Here is a 16,892-nt window from a genome sequence, read left to right on the forward strand (position 1 = left end):
GCACACAGCTTGCCACTGGAAGACTGCTGATATAATGGAATTGACGGACTAAGCCATAAACAGGAACATCTCAACCCTGCACGTGCATATCCGTCCGACCCTGGGAGCTGTTTTAATCCTCCTCGCCGCTCCAACAACGTCGCCGCTTTACATGAAGCTACAATAGCTACAGAACGAGGCGCTTACTTTCCCTGAACTATTCTAGTGACCTGCTTCTTTCAATCAATGTTGCCGCTTCTGTAACATGGATGCGGCCCAGATTAGTCAGACTTGAGAGACCAGGCTCTTCATGCTCGTAAAACACACCTTGTTGCGACATCATCTCCTGGTCAGGTACATGGTAGGAATGGTTCTATGGTCACATCGACGTGCTGCTCTCACCCCCCGGGTTGTACCTAGACAACATCGACCACCGCGAGATGACACAATGTATGTCATCACACGCAGTTGGCTTCGTCGGAGTGCTACGCTATACTTTGTATTGAATTTTCCTCTGATATACTTTGACAGGGTCATCCGCCGTTTTTGCTAAAGTATAGTCAAAAGGTGTTGACACCGACGGGCAGAGAATCACAACGTGGGGCTTTTAAGTGAACATTGAGATTTTCCAGGAAAGATGCCGGAACCTCCTTCAATCAGTCATGAATCGTCAGTTCAACCACTACTCGCCTTCATCTCTCAATCAAGTAGAACAGGAAGGGTGGACCGTGAGACACAGAGGCGAGTCCATAGTCATGCACAGGCCAATTACCGACGACGTACCTCGAGACGGAAGCACCAGAACACGGTAGAATTGAACGTGGCACCCCCCTTAAGGCGAGATTCGACGCATGCTGAGCTCACTCAGCATCGGCAACATCCTAGCCCCGCCACGATCCTTGACGCGAGTCGAACGGACCCCTTTGAGACCTTCGCCCTACAAGGAGGGCGACGCGCCCACCAGCTCTGGGATCACGGTAGGCAAAGCGAGTTCCAACTTCAGGTTTTACCCGATGTGGAAGGTCGATGCTGATCAGTTGTACCGCTACCTGTACATATAGTCTACGATGGCACATGCCAAAAGTTTCGGGCTCTCATTGCGATTGGTTTCATCGACCTCGTCCGTGAGAGCACCGCCCTGTCTCAAATGCTGTCGGCCTCGGCGTGGCATTTGGTTCACTTTCTAAGATGTGAAGACGACACGGGCGACGACGCAAAGTATTCGTTGATCTCGAACCAAGCTCTACAGCGAAAGTTGAACGATATAGTCACCGGTACGAGCGATGATGTCGTGACAGCTGTTCTTGCGGCTGCAGCATATGCGGTAAGAGTTCAAACACACACGCAGTGTGCACCACTCGGCCCGGATCATGCTGGTAACTGACCCTCTTTTTTGTTGTTATTGTTCAGAATCTCATCAAAGATGCCGTACTCTTCCAGACTCACATGGATGGACTCTCCCATATCCTGCAACACAGAGGTGGTGAGCAGACCTTGGATGCATGTCCGGCTCTGAGGCTGGGATTATTCTGGTAAGTTCGAGCTACCCATCCACGGTGTTTTCATCGAACACTGAACAGTTCTCGATCATCATGCATGTAGGATTGAAACCAACGGACGGTTCAAACAAGACTCGATACCAATCTACCCTCTCCCATACCATCTTCTCGTCGGCAGAACCAAGCTCAACCCGATCTTCACCGACTTGTCGCGACTCTCGACCAACGACAAGGTCATTGGTGACATGCAGCAGCAGCATAGTTGCAACGCGAATGCGATAACAAAAGCCATCTTTGACCGGTTACGACAACTCACCGAGACGGTCGACAAGGAGTCCCCTTCTGTCCAGGAGACGACGACGACGACCTCCTTCTGGCTCGACTCCTTTTCTTGGGTTTACACCATCCAACCTTTGTTGTATGAACTCCTGTCGTTGCCTCGCGCAACAAGACACGACTCTCCCCTTCTCCGACGAGGTGAGTGTTTGCGATTGGGGGCCATTCTGTACGTCTGCAATATCCGCTACAAGCTCGACCCGGAACCTGGCACCGCAATGCTCCACGGCACCAAGCTTTACAGTCTTCTTGGGTCATCACCGAACCTGCTCTCGTCGTGGTCCGACAGTGACGACGCCGAAGACGTTGCGACATTGATCTGGATCCTCACGGCCGCAGCATGTTCCGTCACGCTATTCGACGACCTCCGCCGTGAATTTGCGGTGTTACTTTCGACGACTCTCCGGTCCACGAGGATCGTCACGACATTTCGAGAGTTTTACACTCTGATACACCGATTCCCTTGGTCACGGGCAGTTCTCGGATCGGAATTGCGTAATCTACACGACGAGCTTGACCTCATCGACTGACTTGGAAGATGGATCCGAGCTTGAACCTGTTTGAATCACCTTCCCAGAGGGTGATTGAACATGGACGAAAATTTACTTGTCAACTCAATATCTTGAAGCATTGTCGAGTTGCCAAGTGATGCTGTATGGTGGTGCGGTATGCTATGACATGGTAATCATCCGGAGCTACATTTCCTCTGGCTTCTGGTCATACACCCCCAGGATCTCTCAACCGAAGACGGGTTCCTGCTTCGCGTTCGAAACCTCCTTCTGGTACTTGACCCGGTCCTTGCAGTAGAACTCAATGTCGACCTTGTTGCCCAACTCCGCCTTCCCGTCGTCCAACCCGCCCGCCTTGACGCAGGTCACGTCCGGCATGACCTCGAGCTCGGTGTACAGGCTCGACCCGCAAGTCGGACAGAAGAAGTGTTTGTTGATCTTGCCCGACGCCCCCGTGGCGTCGTAGGACGACGGGGTACCTTGGGTGACCTTGAACGAGGTCCTGGGTACGACGGCGTTGGAGGTGAATGCTCCTCCTGTCCACTGTTTTATTCATCCCAACAATCAGCATTTCCATCATCATCGACTCTGAGCGTCACCATCAAGGCATGATGGGTACGAATGGACTCTGAGTTTGATGGTATACTACCAAAAAAAAAGGAAAAGTACCGTGGCATCAACATCGAAAAAAAATAAGGGCTTGATTTACCTTTTGACAATCGATACAGTGACACAAGGCAGTCACTGCAGGTTCACCGGTGAATTCATACTTGATACCACCACACATACAACTTCCTCTTGTGGTTGACATTTTTTGGGGCGCGCGGCTTTCTTGTTTCTTGAGAAATGTCTAGCCTTGAAAAAATTTCGGGGTCGGGCGATTGATTGTGTGCTGTTTGATGATATGATGTGTGTGTGTGTTTGTGTGTACTGGAAGTATGTAAACAGGTATACGATGATACAAATATGTGTGTGTGTGAGTGTGAAAGAGTTACGGTCAACAAAAAAGATCGAGCCAGATGTTCAGACAACGTCCTGTATTTCTCGAACGTTCTTCTCCCTTTCTCTCTGTCATCGAGAGGGATGATCATCTACAGTACTTATCAGAACCGACTGGGTCGATCTCTTATCCACCATCCATCCGTCAACCCCTCCTCTTCTCACATTCACCACATTCACCGACTTCCATTACTCCGCACTTTCTTTCCCGCCAAGTCGCTTGGAGAGAATCTCGGTAAACAGGAACTCGTTACGGAGCACAATACAAGGCCCCCAATACTCGCAGGGCGGTCATCGGGGATGAGGGACTGACTCTTGCGGCACCATCGGGGATCAAAAAATCAAATACGCATGTCCCCGAGAACGGATTGACATCGAATAAAGTACTGTAAGCAGCATAGCTACATCATCATACGTGGTGGCCAAGTCCGATTGGATGTTCGACATCAAACGCACCGATTGACACGACCCCAGAGGGTAACTCATAATCATAATATATACGCTCATAGATAGATATGCTTCGAACACGCCCTTGAGGTAATGATGCTGTCGTCCATCAACCGAGACTGACCTCGTCGAACGTTCTGATCACAGCCAATCCACAAATATCCGTACACGCTAATCACATATTCAACTTGATCAACCCTTCCACCCATCTCTTCGCATCAACACCAACACCTTCACTCACACCCTTTGCGTTGGTCGCGCCGATGCCGCCGCTGCTACTATGTCCTTGCCCATGCTGACTCGATCCGCCGGTGTCACGAGCACGAGGCTGGTCACGAAGAAGCCATCTCCCTGATGATCCGCTACCTGCTGATTGTGCCCTGGATGTGTCTCTACCTCCACCACGTTCTTGTGATCTCCTCACCAAGACAGCCTCCTTGTCCAAGCTGGCCTCCACAGATGTCACATCGGTGGAAGTGCGACATTTCATCCACATAACCCACCACCCTCTGGCTGTCTTGACGGTACGTTCCAGGTCATCGGCATCAGCACCCTGGCCTCGAGTACCTTGAACCGAACGAGTGGCAGCCCAAAGATTCAGAATGTGTGTATGCACGTTCAGGGATTCCACACGCGTCCAATCACTTTTGACTAGTGCTGAAGTTGCCTTCTCTGAATTACTCGTGGATGACCCGATTGGGATCCCGAGCGTGTACCATGAGCCCGAAACAGTGATAGATCTACCTTTTGTGCGGTGCAAGCCTTCTGCTGCAAGACTGCCGGGGACGGGGATGTTCGGTATGGACAAGCGCAAGGTCATCTTGGCTGGATCATAGATCAAATCGTAAATTTCCGGCGGTTCATTCTGTGCTTGTTCTGGGGCCGAAGACTCGGAGGGAGGTAGTAGTGCTTCTCTGACGCGCTCCTTCCATCTTTCAGGATCAGTGCTCCGTAAGAGGCTTTTTTGAAGTGGTCCCAAGGTATGATGAATCGCCCGATAGAACCCTGGGACGGTAAGGTTTGGTGTGCGTAGCTGGAACAAGAAAACAAAAATGAACGGTTGGTGGACGTAGACCGCGACCTGGACCTTTTCATGTGTGACAGGCGATCGCTGTGCACCGTCGACTGAAGCAGCGGCACTGGTCTTGCCTTCCGCAGAATCCGACTTGACGTTCGTGCTGCTACGTCTTGATGAAGGTCGGTCTGCTTCTGCATGCATCAACTGCGTAATTCGCAAAGAAGACATCTCCATTGTCAATGTTCGCAGGAAGATGCGGTTCGACTTGTTCCATGAAGGCGAAGCAGGTACTTGCTCAGTGTCCTGATCTTGTCCGGAGGGTCTTGCGGAGCCATCATCTTCAAACTCAGCGTTCTCGAGATCACCAGACAGGCCGACAAGAAATTTTCCGATTGATTGTTCCAATCTCTGAACAAAAGGGGTTTCCTCATCGCTGACTTCAGGAGTAGGGTCAACCTCCTGCAGCTGCTCCTCCAGGTGGACTTGCGATTTTGAAGTGTCATCTTCGGTATCAGTGGTCGCTCCTCCCGTGTCCTTCCCAGCGCCGAACCCCTTTGGGTTCAAAGTCCAGCTTGACCCATATCCGAGACTCAGGTACTTTATCATGTTTTCTGTGCCGAATAAAGACCCTGATTCCGCTTGGTTCTGGTTTGAACTTTCAGTGTGTTGATTACTTGGTTCTTGGGAAATTTCACTGGCTTTCGTGGTCGCTTCATTCAAAGAACGTTCCACCGCACTGACCAGAGGCGGCGGTATACCCGGAGGCGCTGCGTTGTTTTCTATAGCCTTCCGTCTGAGATCAGGAGCCTTGTACTTGGGTGATGCAATTTTTGGATGGACTTCTTCTTTTTGCTGTTGGTGACTCCGATTTGGATTCTGAGAAGATTTACTTCTTGCTTTTCTTGTCTTTCTCCGGCGCCTTGATCGGGACGTGGGATTGTCACCTACTCCATACGCCCCTTCGCCATGCATATAAATAGACTCCATCCATTTTGACACGGTGATCAGTGACCGTTTCGAAAGACCGCCGATCCCAGAGAATATGATCCCATCTTGGGCTCTTGGGTTTTCATCGTTCCCAAGCCAAGGTGCAGGATCAGTGGTTGCAAGTTTCGCTTGTGTCCCATTATCTTCCTGCTCGGCAAGTTCTGCGACAGGAGCATCCCCGTACCGCCCAACGATGAGATCTAGAAGGCCCTCAGTGCGACTAGCGAAACCTTCCAGGACCTCCCTTTCGCCGCTACCCCATTCTTCCTCGCCCACTCCCATCCCAAGTTCTCCTCCTCCGGAAAGCTTGACTGCATCGTAAAGATCCGCGGCTGGGTTCCCATGCAACAGGACATCCCAATTCCAGAAAAACCGAGTCCAGTATCGGTCCAACTGATCACAAAAGAGCCGTCTGTTATTCTCATGTTTTTTCCATAGTTCGGATAAAGAGGATGCATGGTGCAAAAGAAAGCCACGATATGCTTGAACTAGCTGAGCGACAAGTAGGTGGGATGGGGCTACCTCTCGCGACGAATACTCAATAGGAGCTGTAGCTCCGGTCTCATTTGATCTTCCATCGTTGCCCAGATTCGACGTTTTCCTGATGCTTTGGGTAGCTGCAGCTGTTGGCAATCTTGTGAGATCAATCGAAGCAAGGATCCACCATTGAGGTTCGACTTCTTTGAGGACGACCCGCGCCTTTTCAGTCTCTATGGACTCTAATGGTGTCTCGCTCGAGAAGTTTCTGCCACAAACGAAAATCAGACGTGCTTGTCACAATTGCGGCCTTGAGGTAGGAAGGACTTCTGAACTCCTCGAGGGCGAAGAATATGATTGAGCTGCTGCCTACCTACTTCACAAAATTCACCATTCCCTGCGCCAGGCCAACTTGCCGTAGCCTTTCGTTTTGTCCTTCTCCTTCATGACGCTGATCCTCTTGTGCTACAGTTCCTTCCTTCTGCTGGCGGCCAGGTCTCTCTTCAGGCTCTCGAGAATAGTAAAAGGCGATCTGGTCATGAAGGGTATCATCGGTAGGCCCGAGGGATGGGTTGTAAATGGCAAGGTAAGACAATTGAGCTGGAATCACACGGTGCGTGCCGCTGTGGGTAGACATCATCGAGGACGGTGTCGATGGAGACGCATGCTGGACTCAAAAGGCATCTCTGGGGCGTGGAATAATTGTAACTTGCGTCTTCTTCGCTCTTGACGGCGACACGGACGGCAGGCGCATGACGAGGATCGCTTTGCAACGAGTGGATGGATATCGCTTTCCTCGCAGTCATGACGAGGCTGCAAGCCCACGTGACATGACGTGCCGAATCTCAGCCTCGCGGAAACAGGCACGTGCTGCTCTAATGAGAGGTGAAATGCTACATGTAAACTGCAGCGAGTGTTCGTGAGACGCGATGAAGGCTACTCGTAAGTGATCAAATCGGCACACTGACTGCCATTCGGAGCGTGGTAGCATTGAAATCTCCCAACCGTTGGTGGACATAAGCCCGAATGGCCTTGTCTTGTGAATGATGTCAAGCTGAAGAAGTTGCACGTACTCTTCGTCATTGGTTCGGGTTCAATATGAGGTCCTACTCGGCCAGGCAAGCATACAGCGGTGGTCTAAACCCTTTCATTGCTTATTGGGAGGAATTGTGTAGTACCAGGTGGTCGGGAGTATTGAGATTAGTGCTCATAGAATAGACGGAACCTAAAGCCTCAGGACACAACGCCGTGTATGGATTTCCTATTTCGATGATGACTCGACATGTCTCGACTGTGAAACGCCGTCATGCTAGTAGTACCATCCGAGATTGCCCATTGTTTAGCCTCTGTGCAATTCTCCGTAGTGATTGCAATCAACCATCAACCCATCCTTCGCTCGATAAGGAAAACAAAACTAATGTATCAGCGCCGACAAAGCAGCACAATCAAGCCACCGATCCTGGCCCGGGTCGAAGCAAGAACAAGGGGGAGGTGTGGTGTTGGATGGATAACAGCACCCGTTGGTGATATCCTGGTATAGAGCTTGGGGGAGCTCACTGGGTCCATCAAGATTTTGTCACAGGTTATTCAATGGTTGTTTACAAGATCAAGCACTTCTTGGACTTGCCCCTTCCTCTGGTCAACAAGGCGGCACGGGTCGCAGACTCAAAGACTTCGCGGACACCTTGGTTTGTCTTGGCCGAGCATTCGAGGTATTTGTAGGCACCAATCTTCTTACGAACTTCCTCACCCTATCATCATGGTTAGCGAGTGAACGGGATCATACTGACGACGGAAATAGCATACCTGCTCGGGTGTGACGGGTTTTTGAGACGTCTTGGCCAATTCTTCAATGGTCTTGGGGTCGTGTCGCAGATCGCACTTGCAGCCGACAAGGATGATGGGAAGGCCCTGGCAGAAATGGAGGACTTCGGAGATCCACTGGGTTTCGATATGTCAGCTTTGGTTGATTCACTTATCAATGTAGCATCATGTACCTTCTCTTGAACGTTGTCGAGGGAATCAGGAGAGTCGATGGCAAAGCAGATCAGGATGACATGGGAATCAGGGTATGACAAAGGTCGAAGACGATCGTAATCTTCCTGACCAGCCGTATCCCATAAGGCCAATTCAACGTGTTTTCCATCAACCTCGACATCGGCAACGTAGTTCTCGAAGACAGTTGGAACGTAGACCTATTGAAAGCTTTTATCAGTATCGTGTTCATTGACCGACTCTTGAGCCATCTCTGAGAGAGCGTCGAGCCGGTGAGGTGATTAGGATGGAGGAAGGGCCGCGTACCTCAGGGAATGTTCCCTTGGAGAAGACACTATCGAGATCTTGGTCAGTGATACGATCGAATGGGTTGCAGAAGGAAGATAGATACTCACATCAACAAACATGTCTTTCCGCAGGCACCATCACCAACGATAACAAGCTTGCGACGGATCTCAGCCATGGCGGCTGCTGGTGTATTGGTCAGATAAGAAATCTAGGTAATAACAATAACCACGGTCAAGTCAAGGAAACCTTGGATTTCGCAAGGTTGGGGATGGGTGAAGTCGATGATAGGGCGCGTAGATGGATGGAAAGACGAGAAGGTGTAAAGAGGTTGAGGGATGATGGTCAGGAAAAGGGCCTTTTCGGGGCAATTAAATGTGGATTTAGCTAAGACGTCCACGGGGGTCTGAGACTCTCGTGCTTGTAATAGACGAAGGGAAGAAAAGGATCTGGACGCACAGTTTGAAGGTAGACTCGAGGGAGGATCGAAGTCAAGTGTATTTAAAAGATGAGAATCGAAAGTCGAGATGAGGTATTATGAAGTCGGTCAGAGTTGTTGAAGGGAAAGGATGGATGATTGAACAACTGCGCAGAGGTGAGTGAATGATGAGTGAGTGAGTGGCATGCGCATTAGAGACAGCCGAATCAGGGCACACAACAGCGCAGACGAAACAGGCTCAAGGCGAACGCCAATTCTTGCCCCGAGCAACGGCCTTGTTGGGGGGCCACATGGGCTGCTAGGCCCTCGTAATGCCAGGGTCTACGTAGCATTAGGCGTTACTCCAGGCTACTCAGGCGTGTTTTTAGGTATCTTGATAGACCCTGATAGACCTGCAGAGTATTTTATCACCTCCTTGACCGCCCTTCGCCCTGCATTATTGATCTGTCCATCATCCACACTGTTGCCTACAGTCCTTATCTCTCTGACCTGACAACCCGCGCTTTCTCTTGGTCTCCGTCGATTGGCGCTTTATGTACGGAATACACGCAAAGGCGTCGCCGTGTACGGCATACCCTACTAAGCATCGTCGATTTTCCTCCATACCTATCTGTGACCGAGTACGGCGTATCATCGTCTTAACCTCATACTCCCCTCCCTCCAACAATTGTCGACCTCATTGTCTCCATCCTCCCAGCGATTTCAGCATATGTGCAGGACGGCTCGGTTGGTCTGACGCTGGGGCGGCAGAAATGGTGCCACGCGTCTTTCCCGCTGCTGCACATCATCCTTTACGCCCGGCTCTAGCCATCTGTTTCGTGTTGACGGAGTACACGGGCGCCAAGGTTCATTGCCCCAGCAGCCTGATGCGCCTGAGCAGCCTACCAAACATCGGAAAGAGAATCTTGAAACACCCTATTACGGTACTACCCGTTGAAATCTACTGACTATGCAGAGATTCCCGAACACAAGTGTGTAGACAGTCTGTCCATGAGTGCCATAATTAATCTTCATCAAGATCTCATCTCTCTTCACCTGGGAGCTTGGGAATTTCAGCTGTGATGGGCCTCGGAAGTACTCCCTGCACAACATCCTTGTACATGTTTGCCACTGGGTGATCGGACCTCCAGTTCACGAGACCGACCAGGTTGTACAAACTGGATCTCGCCAACGATGCTTATCATGCGTACGCCATGTCCAGATACGAGTACACACCACTCTTTGAGCCCTACTCCGAACAGTACTTGTCGTTTCCTTCCTCATTGTCCACACCTCTCAAGCGGAGAAAAAGTCGACACGTTCAGCCGAACGGAGGCTCGGCCTAGTTGTCCGGGTCACAGATGATCTTCACCGGCTGACGAACAAGCCTTGCAACGCCCAGCCAGTGGTTCCTGACGCGTTTCCGCGTCCCCGCGTGTTTGCATTCAGCTTTGATCCTCGTACTGTACAGGTCTCTCAAAGTCTTACCAGCATCCGTATTGCACCTATTGCGCTTCGGGAAGTCTCACCATCCAAGGCTTGCGGTAAAGGTCTGGCAAGACAATGTAGGGCTTTAGATTGTACTTTTGACACGCCAAGCAACACCCTGATCCTTTCTTTTCCCCCAAAGACCCGTTGAAGCGCATACCATTGTTAATTTTACGCAGCCGATACTTGCATGGCTTTCGTGTGCCTGAAGGCTGAGCATCTTGTTCCACACCAGAGGACGGGATCGCTCCTTCGACTTCAGAGTTGCCATGCGATCCTGGCCGAGAATCTAAAGTCTGCCAGGACTCTTTCTTTGGCATTTCGTCGTGGTTTTTGGCGCATGCTGCTCTTCAATTCCAAGGAGAGATTCCTTATACTAAGGGTGATTGCAGCAGTCTCATCCACTAACATATCGGCTAACATCGTTTCATTCTTCTCGGAGCAGTGTTAGGATCCATCCATCTGGGTGCTGCCTTCGTTTCATTACTTGGAGGGCATGGAGCTGAAGTCGTGAGAAAATCGTTGGCACACGCATACTATGTGTTGTTGATCAATCTTGACCAAGCTTGCCATGTGAGTGGCGAAGCAGGGGTTGAACCTGCTATGTACATTGTTATCGAGTGCCATGAACGAACAACAAGGGATTGTTCTCCGCCAAGGTAATCAATCGGTGATTGACATCTTGGGCGTATCTTGGGGTAAACTGGCTTGTGAGTCTTCTCGTGATAATGTAAATCCTAGTTGTCCGCTCTGGATATGGCGCAAGAGTGTCTATATACGTGCCGATATCGATTGAGAAACTGGAGATGCAGCGGTGCGCCTATTCAGATGAGCCCGAAGTCAAATCAAACCCTCCATTCGCTCGACTGGTTTCGGGCTTGTCACGTGATGGCTTGGTTGAGGTCTTGCTGGCAAAACTACCTAACTTACGCTTCAAAGCCACAAGGTTGTGTCATTTCTTTTGTCAACTTTTTGAGGCTGGCAAAGCATTCCTTGCCAGATGAAGGCTATACTGTTGTTCTTAACAGGCGTATTTCCCAGTCTGCCATGTGCTTATGACGACCAGTAGCAGAAGTCCCTCAGGGTTGAGCCGAGGCAGGTAGCTTGCGAACTCGACCAGAAAAAAAGCTCAGCCATCTCACTATATAACACTGGGCGAAATTCTCATTCTTCACCGCACCAGCGCTGCCACCCAGATCTGGATAGCGGCGCTGCAAGTTTTGCACCTACGAGCTGTATAATATGGGGACAGAGACGTGCCCCCCCCCCCACAGCTTTCACGGTTCCGTCTTACCGGTGTTCATGGATGGGTACAGACTGCATTACCCAGGTATCTTAGCTCCAAGCTTTTCAGTCAATCACCTTGTTCTGGAGACCGTCAACAGGAGAAGAGCTTATGGCCATCAAGATTGCTCCTTGTGGATAGGATGTGCTGGTGAAAGCCACTCCTTCCCAAGAACTCCCCACGTCCGCGCGATAAATGCCTCATAGTAACCAAACATAGCCTACTGGTTGCGCATTGCTGCCAACATGTGGGATTTACTGTGCAGCGCTTGATTAGGGAGAGGACTGAAAGAAGGGAGCATGCTGCTATCCTCCGAGTTTGCTTGAGACCATTCGAATAAGTATATACCGAGAGTCAAGCATAAGCGAAAATCGCTCCACAAACAAGGGACCACTTGCAGGACGACAGGGTGGTCGGTCATATCTCTGCGACCTTTATCTGGATATCCCATCTGCCTCGCACAAAGCTATACGCAGAAGTAAGCGTGATTTTCCAGGACAAACACCAATCGTGGACATTTTGCTCAGACCCACGGAAGCTAGGACCCCAGGACTTTATTTTACTGAAGTCAAATGCGAAAGAAATCGATGTTGTCGCTCGCCATAGCCACAATCTTCCACTGGCACTTCTCCTGCGCATCCCACGCCTGATCGACTGTACCTACTTGCCTTGACCTTCCAATTGAAGTCAAGATTGAGGCATTTTCCATGCTGCCCATTGTGGAGGTACGAGTCCTTTCCCCATTGTCTCTTCTGATCTATGTTTCAAGTTCAACAGACTTGCTAGTCTGTGCGTAATCCAATCTCATGGTGGCTTGTTTGCTGCCAACTGGTCCGGGCGAACTTGGTCGTCGCATGGCCAGGCAGGCCTCAGTGTGACTTCAACCCTCATGCCCACGCGAGTTTTCCTTTGGCGTGGTGGAGCTTCATGAGTGTACCTTTTGTCCAGAAAGGAGAATTTACGCACATACATGGCTGTGAGGACGCCCTTCAGGACAGGGTTAATGGCAAAAATAGTAAGTATCCCACGTGCTGGCTAAGTAACCATATATCAAGGCGAGTCGATGCCCCTTGCTGCTCCTGAAAAAATCACTTCCTTGATCTCCTTTCCACAGGCGTCTCCCACTCTTTGATTCTGCGTCTCTCCCCCTCCCAACCCACCGCTGTCAAAATGGTGGTCGTAGATGAATTCGAAGGTGGCCCGGAGAAGGATTTTGCCATCATCTCTCCCAAAGAAATCGATGATGAGGGCCTTCCTCCCGATCTCGCTGCAAGTCGTCGCATTCGATACATCGACGACGATGAAGAAGCAATGGGCGCTGCTGGCCCCTCTCGCCAACTCCGAAGGCGAGATTCCACATTCTCTGTGCACTCGTTATCGAGCGTGCGAAGTGGTCGCACGATTGACCCTTCCCTTGCCCTCCCCGTTCAATATCGGACCTTGAGCTATACGATCGCCAATGCAGACGAAGCTGCCGCTGCCAAAACAAAGGATGCGCGAGAGAAAGCTGCCATCGGTACAGTGATACCATGCGCCAGATACAACAGCCTGCTAACAAGAGGTAGATATCGAAGGTCTTGAGTGGCACATGGTCAACACTGAAGAGGTCTGCAAGCGACTGAAGACATCTCTGCAGTCTGGCCTATCTGCCTTTGAAGTCAAAGAAAAAATGACTGAATTTGGTCGCAATGTCCCATCTCCACCACCGTCAAGATTGGCACAAAAGATATTTGGCTACTTCTTTGGCGGCTTCGGGTCCATTCTGCTCATTGGCGGTATCCTCGTCATGATCTCGTGGAAACCTCTAGGCCAACCACCTGCACCAGCAAACCTGGCACTCGGTATTGTACTGTTTGCAGTCTTCGCAATCCAGGCCGCATTCAACGCATGGCAGGACTTCTCATCATCGCGAGTCATGAACAGCATCACCGGCATGTTGCCAGAGGACTGTAATGTCTTGCGTGATGGAGGCAGGCACACTATCCAAGCCCCAGAGGTTGTTCCTGGAGATATCCTCTTCTTCAAAGCTGGCAACAAGCTCCCTGCAGATGTCCGTTTCGTCGAGGTTTCTTCAGACGCCAAATTCGATCGAAGTATTTTGACAGGAGAATCACTCCCACTACCTGCCGTTGTCGATTCTTCCGAGCAGAATTACCTGGAGACTCGATGCATCGGTATGCAGGGTACGCACTGTACTTCTGGAAGTGGTGTCGGCGTCGTCGTCAGTACGGGAGACAACACAGTCTTCGGCCATATCGCCAAATTGACCAGTCAGCCATCCACAGGACGGACTACACTCCAGAAGGAGGTTCTCCGCTTCGTCATCATCATTGTCTCTCTGATGGTCGCAATGAACATCATAGTCATTGCCGTCTGGGCTGGCTACATCCGACACGCCCATCCAAACTTTATCAATGTCCCAACACTGATTGTCGACATTGTCAGTGTCGCCATCGCATTCGTTCCGGAAGGCCTTCCCATTGCTCTGACAGCATCGCTGACCATCACGGCCAATATCATGAAGAAGAACAATATCCTCTGCAAATCACTCAAGACAGTAGAGACCCTCGGCTCGGTCTCTGTTCTTCTCTCCGACAAGACAGGCACGCTTACGAAGAATCTGATGGTCGTCACAGACTGCCTGGTTGGCTTCAGCACGCTGACGGCGACTGAAGCCGTGAACGAAGTCCTTGACGAAAAATCCGAGGGTTGCCGCAAAAAAGCCCTCGACCAACTCAGAATTGTGTCGGCTGTGTGTAACGCTGGCGAATTCGACCCGACTACACTTCACCTCCCTCTCGCTCAACAGAGGATAATCGCAGATGCCACCGACCAGGCTATCTTGAGATTGTCAGAAAGCCTAGGCCGTGTTACAGAATCTCGAGACATGTGGCGGAAGAGGTTCGATCTTGCATTCAATTCGAAAAACAAATTTGCCTTACGAGTATCTTCTGCCGTTTCCGTGGCTGCAGCGGCAATGGCCATGGGCACCGACGAAAACGCGGCTTTTAATATTGAGCGTGATATGCTCTTGATGATCAAAGGTGCCCCAGACATCCTCTTGCCTCGGTGTTCTACATATGTTGGGGAGGATGGCGAAGTTCACGAGCTCGATGAAGGCGTCCGCGCCTCGATCGAGGCAACCAAGGATGCGTGGTCGAGCCAGGGCAAGCGTGTTCTGCTCATCGCTCGAAAGCCTCTTCATGGTGACATGGTCAAAACGGATCCTAGTAGCAACGACTTCGAAGCCGAGGCGATCCAGCACTCTCGTTCAGGACTTACCCTCATCTCTCTGGTCGGCATAGTCGACCCGCCGCGCGACGAAGTACCCAGTGTCATCGAAACGCTCCGCAGAGCAGGGATCCGAACGATGATGGTCACGGGAGACTTTAAGCTCACAGCCCAAGCCATCGCCAGATCGTGCGGGATCATCACCGTCCCCGACGCCCAGGTCCACACGGTGGCAAACCTACCTCGTTTCCCGCCGCAAGAAGTCGAAAGCAGCACCAAGTTGCCTCTGTCGTCGAGATTCTCCATGTCCCGAGCGCCGACGAAGACGACTCTCCTGCCGGCCGAGAAGAAGGCCATCGTCCTCACCGGTCCTGAGCTCATAACGCTACTCCCGCACCAATGGCACGCCCTGACGACACTGTACACCGAGATTGTCTTCTCGCGGACCACGCCGGACCAGAAGCTGCGCATCGTGCGCGAATTCCAGTCGCGGCGGTTCGTCGTGGCCATGACGGGCGACGGCGTCAACGACGCACCCAGCCTGAAACAAGCCGACATTGGCATCGCGCCGTCGTCCGGGTCCGACATCGCCATCGAGGCCTCGGATATGGTCTTGTTGGACTCGTTCTCGGCCATCCCAGAAGCCGTGCTGTACGGGCGCGTCGTGTTTGACAATCTGAAGAAGACCATTGCCTACCTGCTGCCTGCCGGCTCGTTCGCCGAGTTCTGGCCCGTCATGACGAGCGTGGTGTTTGGCCTGCCCCAAGTGCTGTCCAGTTTCCTCATGATCATCATCTGTTGTTTCACGGATTGCGTGACGGCGACGATGCTGGCGTACGAGACGCCCGAGGCCGACGTCATGCTCCGCCCTCCCCGCGACGTCCACTCCGACCGTCTCGTCGACTGGCGCCTGCTCCTCCAGGCTTACGGACTCGTCGGGATCCTCGAGACCGTCAGTGCCTTCGCCATGAGTTACTGGTACCTGGCCCGCAACGGTCTCTCTTTTGGGTCCTTGTGGTTCGCCTTTGGAAACATCCCGACCCCCGCCGGCATGACGACCGACGACGTCTCCTACCACCTCACCGTCGCGAGCTCGGTCTACTTTGTCACCCTGGTCGTCATGCAGTGGTTCAACGTCATGGCCCTGCGCACGAGACACCTGTCGATCTTCCAGCACCCGCCGTTGTTCAACAAGGTCACACAAAACTGGTTGCTGTTCCCGGCGTTGCTGTTCGCGCTCGTCGTCGCCCTGATCTTCACCCTGGTCCCCGGCCTGACGGACCTGGGCTGCGACAAGGTCCCCGTGGAACATTGGTTCTTACCCATGACCTTCGGAATCGGGCTTTTGTGTCTGGACGAGTTGAGAAAGATGTTGGTCAGGAGGTACCCAAAGGGATTTTGGGCCAGGATAGCATGGTAAGGTAGAGCGCTCTACCGGTGGTGTCTGGACGACGTATATAGAGTCACCATCGATCTACGAAGAATGAAGAACGAAAAGAAACAGAGAAAAAGGTACGCAAGAACGAAAGCTGGCCGAGATGCAGTGACGCATATAGAAGATGACATCGAGAATATAGAAAAGAAGGTCGATGAGAATAGATATTTTCCCAATTACGAGAACGAGACAAAGTAATCGCCAACCCAAAGAAAAGTGTACTCGTATCTCGTACGAGCCCATCTCGCAAGAAACCGGAGAGCAATAAGGAATCGATCTGGCGAGAACGATTTGACACGGAGTATTGTTTCGTGTATCGGGCTGTGCTGCGGCGGCATTGTATTAGATCGATCTCGGGCGTGAAAAGAGTTGACGACATCATGATATCATCCCGGGCACCTAAATAGGTACGGCCTTGCGTTCTTCGGTACGGAAGTACGCAAAATGCCTAGATACCCAGGACCACGCAGTAGATACCTAGTTACATAGAGGCATTGTCCCATT

The 16,892-nt window shown here is 51.5% G+C and overlaps 6 protein-coding genes across 6 annotated transcripts; 2 read left to right on the top strand and 4 right to left on the bottom strand.

Moving 5' to 3' along the window:
* Positions 1 to 616: 616 nt before the first annotated feature.
* Positions 617 to 2,411, top strand: PV06_02258 (uncharacterized protein; the record flags this gene model as incomplete). Its single annotated transcript, XM_016402912.1, has 4 exons — positions 617 to 956; positions 1,041 to 1,303; positions 1,390 to 1,511; positions 1,582 to 2,411. 4 exons carry the CDS (start codon positions 617 to 619, stop codon positions 2,342 to 2,344), a joined length of 1,488 nt encoding a protein of 495 aa, XP_016266809.1. The 3' UTR covers positions 2,345 to 2,411.
* On the bottom strand, positions 2,410 to 3,289 carry PV06_02259 (uncharacterized protein). The gene is made up of 2 exons (XM_016402913.1): positions 3,033 to 3,289; positions 2,410 to 2,866 (listed from the first exon to the last, which is right to left on the bottom strand). The coding sequence occupies exons 1-2, from the start codon at positions 3,132 to 3,134 to the stop codon at positions 2,552 to 2,554; spliced, it is 417 nt and encodes a 138-aa protein (XP_016266810.1). The 5' UTR covers positions 3,135 to 3,289; the 3' UTR covers positions 2,410 to 2,551.
* Positions 3,290 to 3,944: 655 nt separating this feature from the next.
* Positions 3,945 to 6,056, bottom strand: PV06_02260 (uncharacterized protein; the record flags this gene model as incomplete). Its single annotated transcript, XM_016402914.1, has 1 exon — positions 3,945 to 6,056. The coding sequence occupies one exon, from the start codon at positions 6,054 to 6,056 to the stop codon at positions 3,945 to 3,947; it is 2,112 nt and encodes a 703-aa protein (XP_016266811.1).
* A 1,793-nt stretch (positions 6,057 to 7,849) lies between these two features.
* On the bottom strand, positions 7,850 to 8,709 carry PV06_02261 (GTP-binding protein rhoA; the record flags this gene model as incomplete). Its single annotated transcript, XM_016402915.1, has 5 exons — positions 7,850 to 8,002; positions 8,058 to 8,192; positions 8,249 to 8,446; positions 8,553 to 8,580; positions 8,642 to 8,709. 5 exons carry the CDS (start codon positions 8,707 to 8,709, stop codon positions 7,850 to 7,852), a joined length of 582 nt encoding a protein of 193 aa, XP_016266812.1.
* A 1,129-nt stretch (positions 8,710 to 9,838) lies between these two features.
* PV06_02262 (uncharacterized protein) lies at positions 9,839 to 11,379 on the bottom strand. Its single transcript, XM_016402916.1, has one exon. The coding sequence runs from the start codon at positions 10,755 to 10,757 to the stop codon at positions 10,455 to 10,457; it is 303 nt and encodes a 100-aa protein (XP_016266813.1). The 5' UTR covers positions 10,758 to 11,379; the 3' UTR covers positions 9,839 to 10,454.
* A 1,513-nt stretch (positions 11,380 to 12,892) lies between these two features.
* On the top strand, positions 12,893 to 16,373 carry PV06_02263 (uncharacterized protein; the record flags this gene model as incomplete). The annotated part of the gene is made up of 2 exons (XM_016402917.1): positions 12,893 to 13,238; positions 13,288 to 16,373. 2 exons carry the CDS (start codon positions 12,893 to 12,895, stop codon positions 16,371 to 16,373), a joined length of 3,432 nt encoding a protein of 1,143 aa, XP_016266814.1.
* Positions 16,374 to 16,892: the final 519 nt, after the last annotated feature.

The sequence above is a fragment of the Exophiala oligosperma genome, assembly GCF_000835515.1.
Source record: "Exophiala oligosperma strain CBS 72588 unplaced genomic scaffold supercont1.2, whole genome shotgun sequence".
In the NCBI taxonomy this organism is placed as follows: domain Eukaryota; kingdom Fungi; phylum Ascomycota; class Eurotiomycetes; order Chaetothyriales; family Herpotrichiellaceae; genus Exophiala; species Exophiala oligosperma.

What these genes read in the sequence shown, in the direction of transcription:
- PV06_02259 (XM_016402913.1), bottom strand. Translation starts at nt 3,134, where the DNA reads ATGTCAACCACAAGAGGAAGTTGTATGTGTGGTGGTATCAAGTATGAA. An exon ending in ACTGTATCGATTGTCAAAAG is followed by an intron (nt 2,867 to 3,032) that starts GTAAATCAAGCC and finishes TGAATAAAACAG; the next exon opens with TGGACAGGAGGAGCATTCAC.
- PV06_02262 (XM_016402916.1), bottom strand. Translation starts at nt 10,757, where the DNA reads ATGCCAAAGAAAGAGTCCTGGCAGACTTTAGATTCTCGGCCAGGATCG.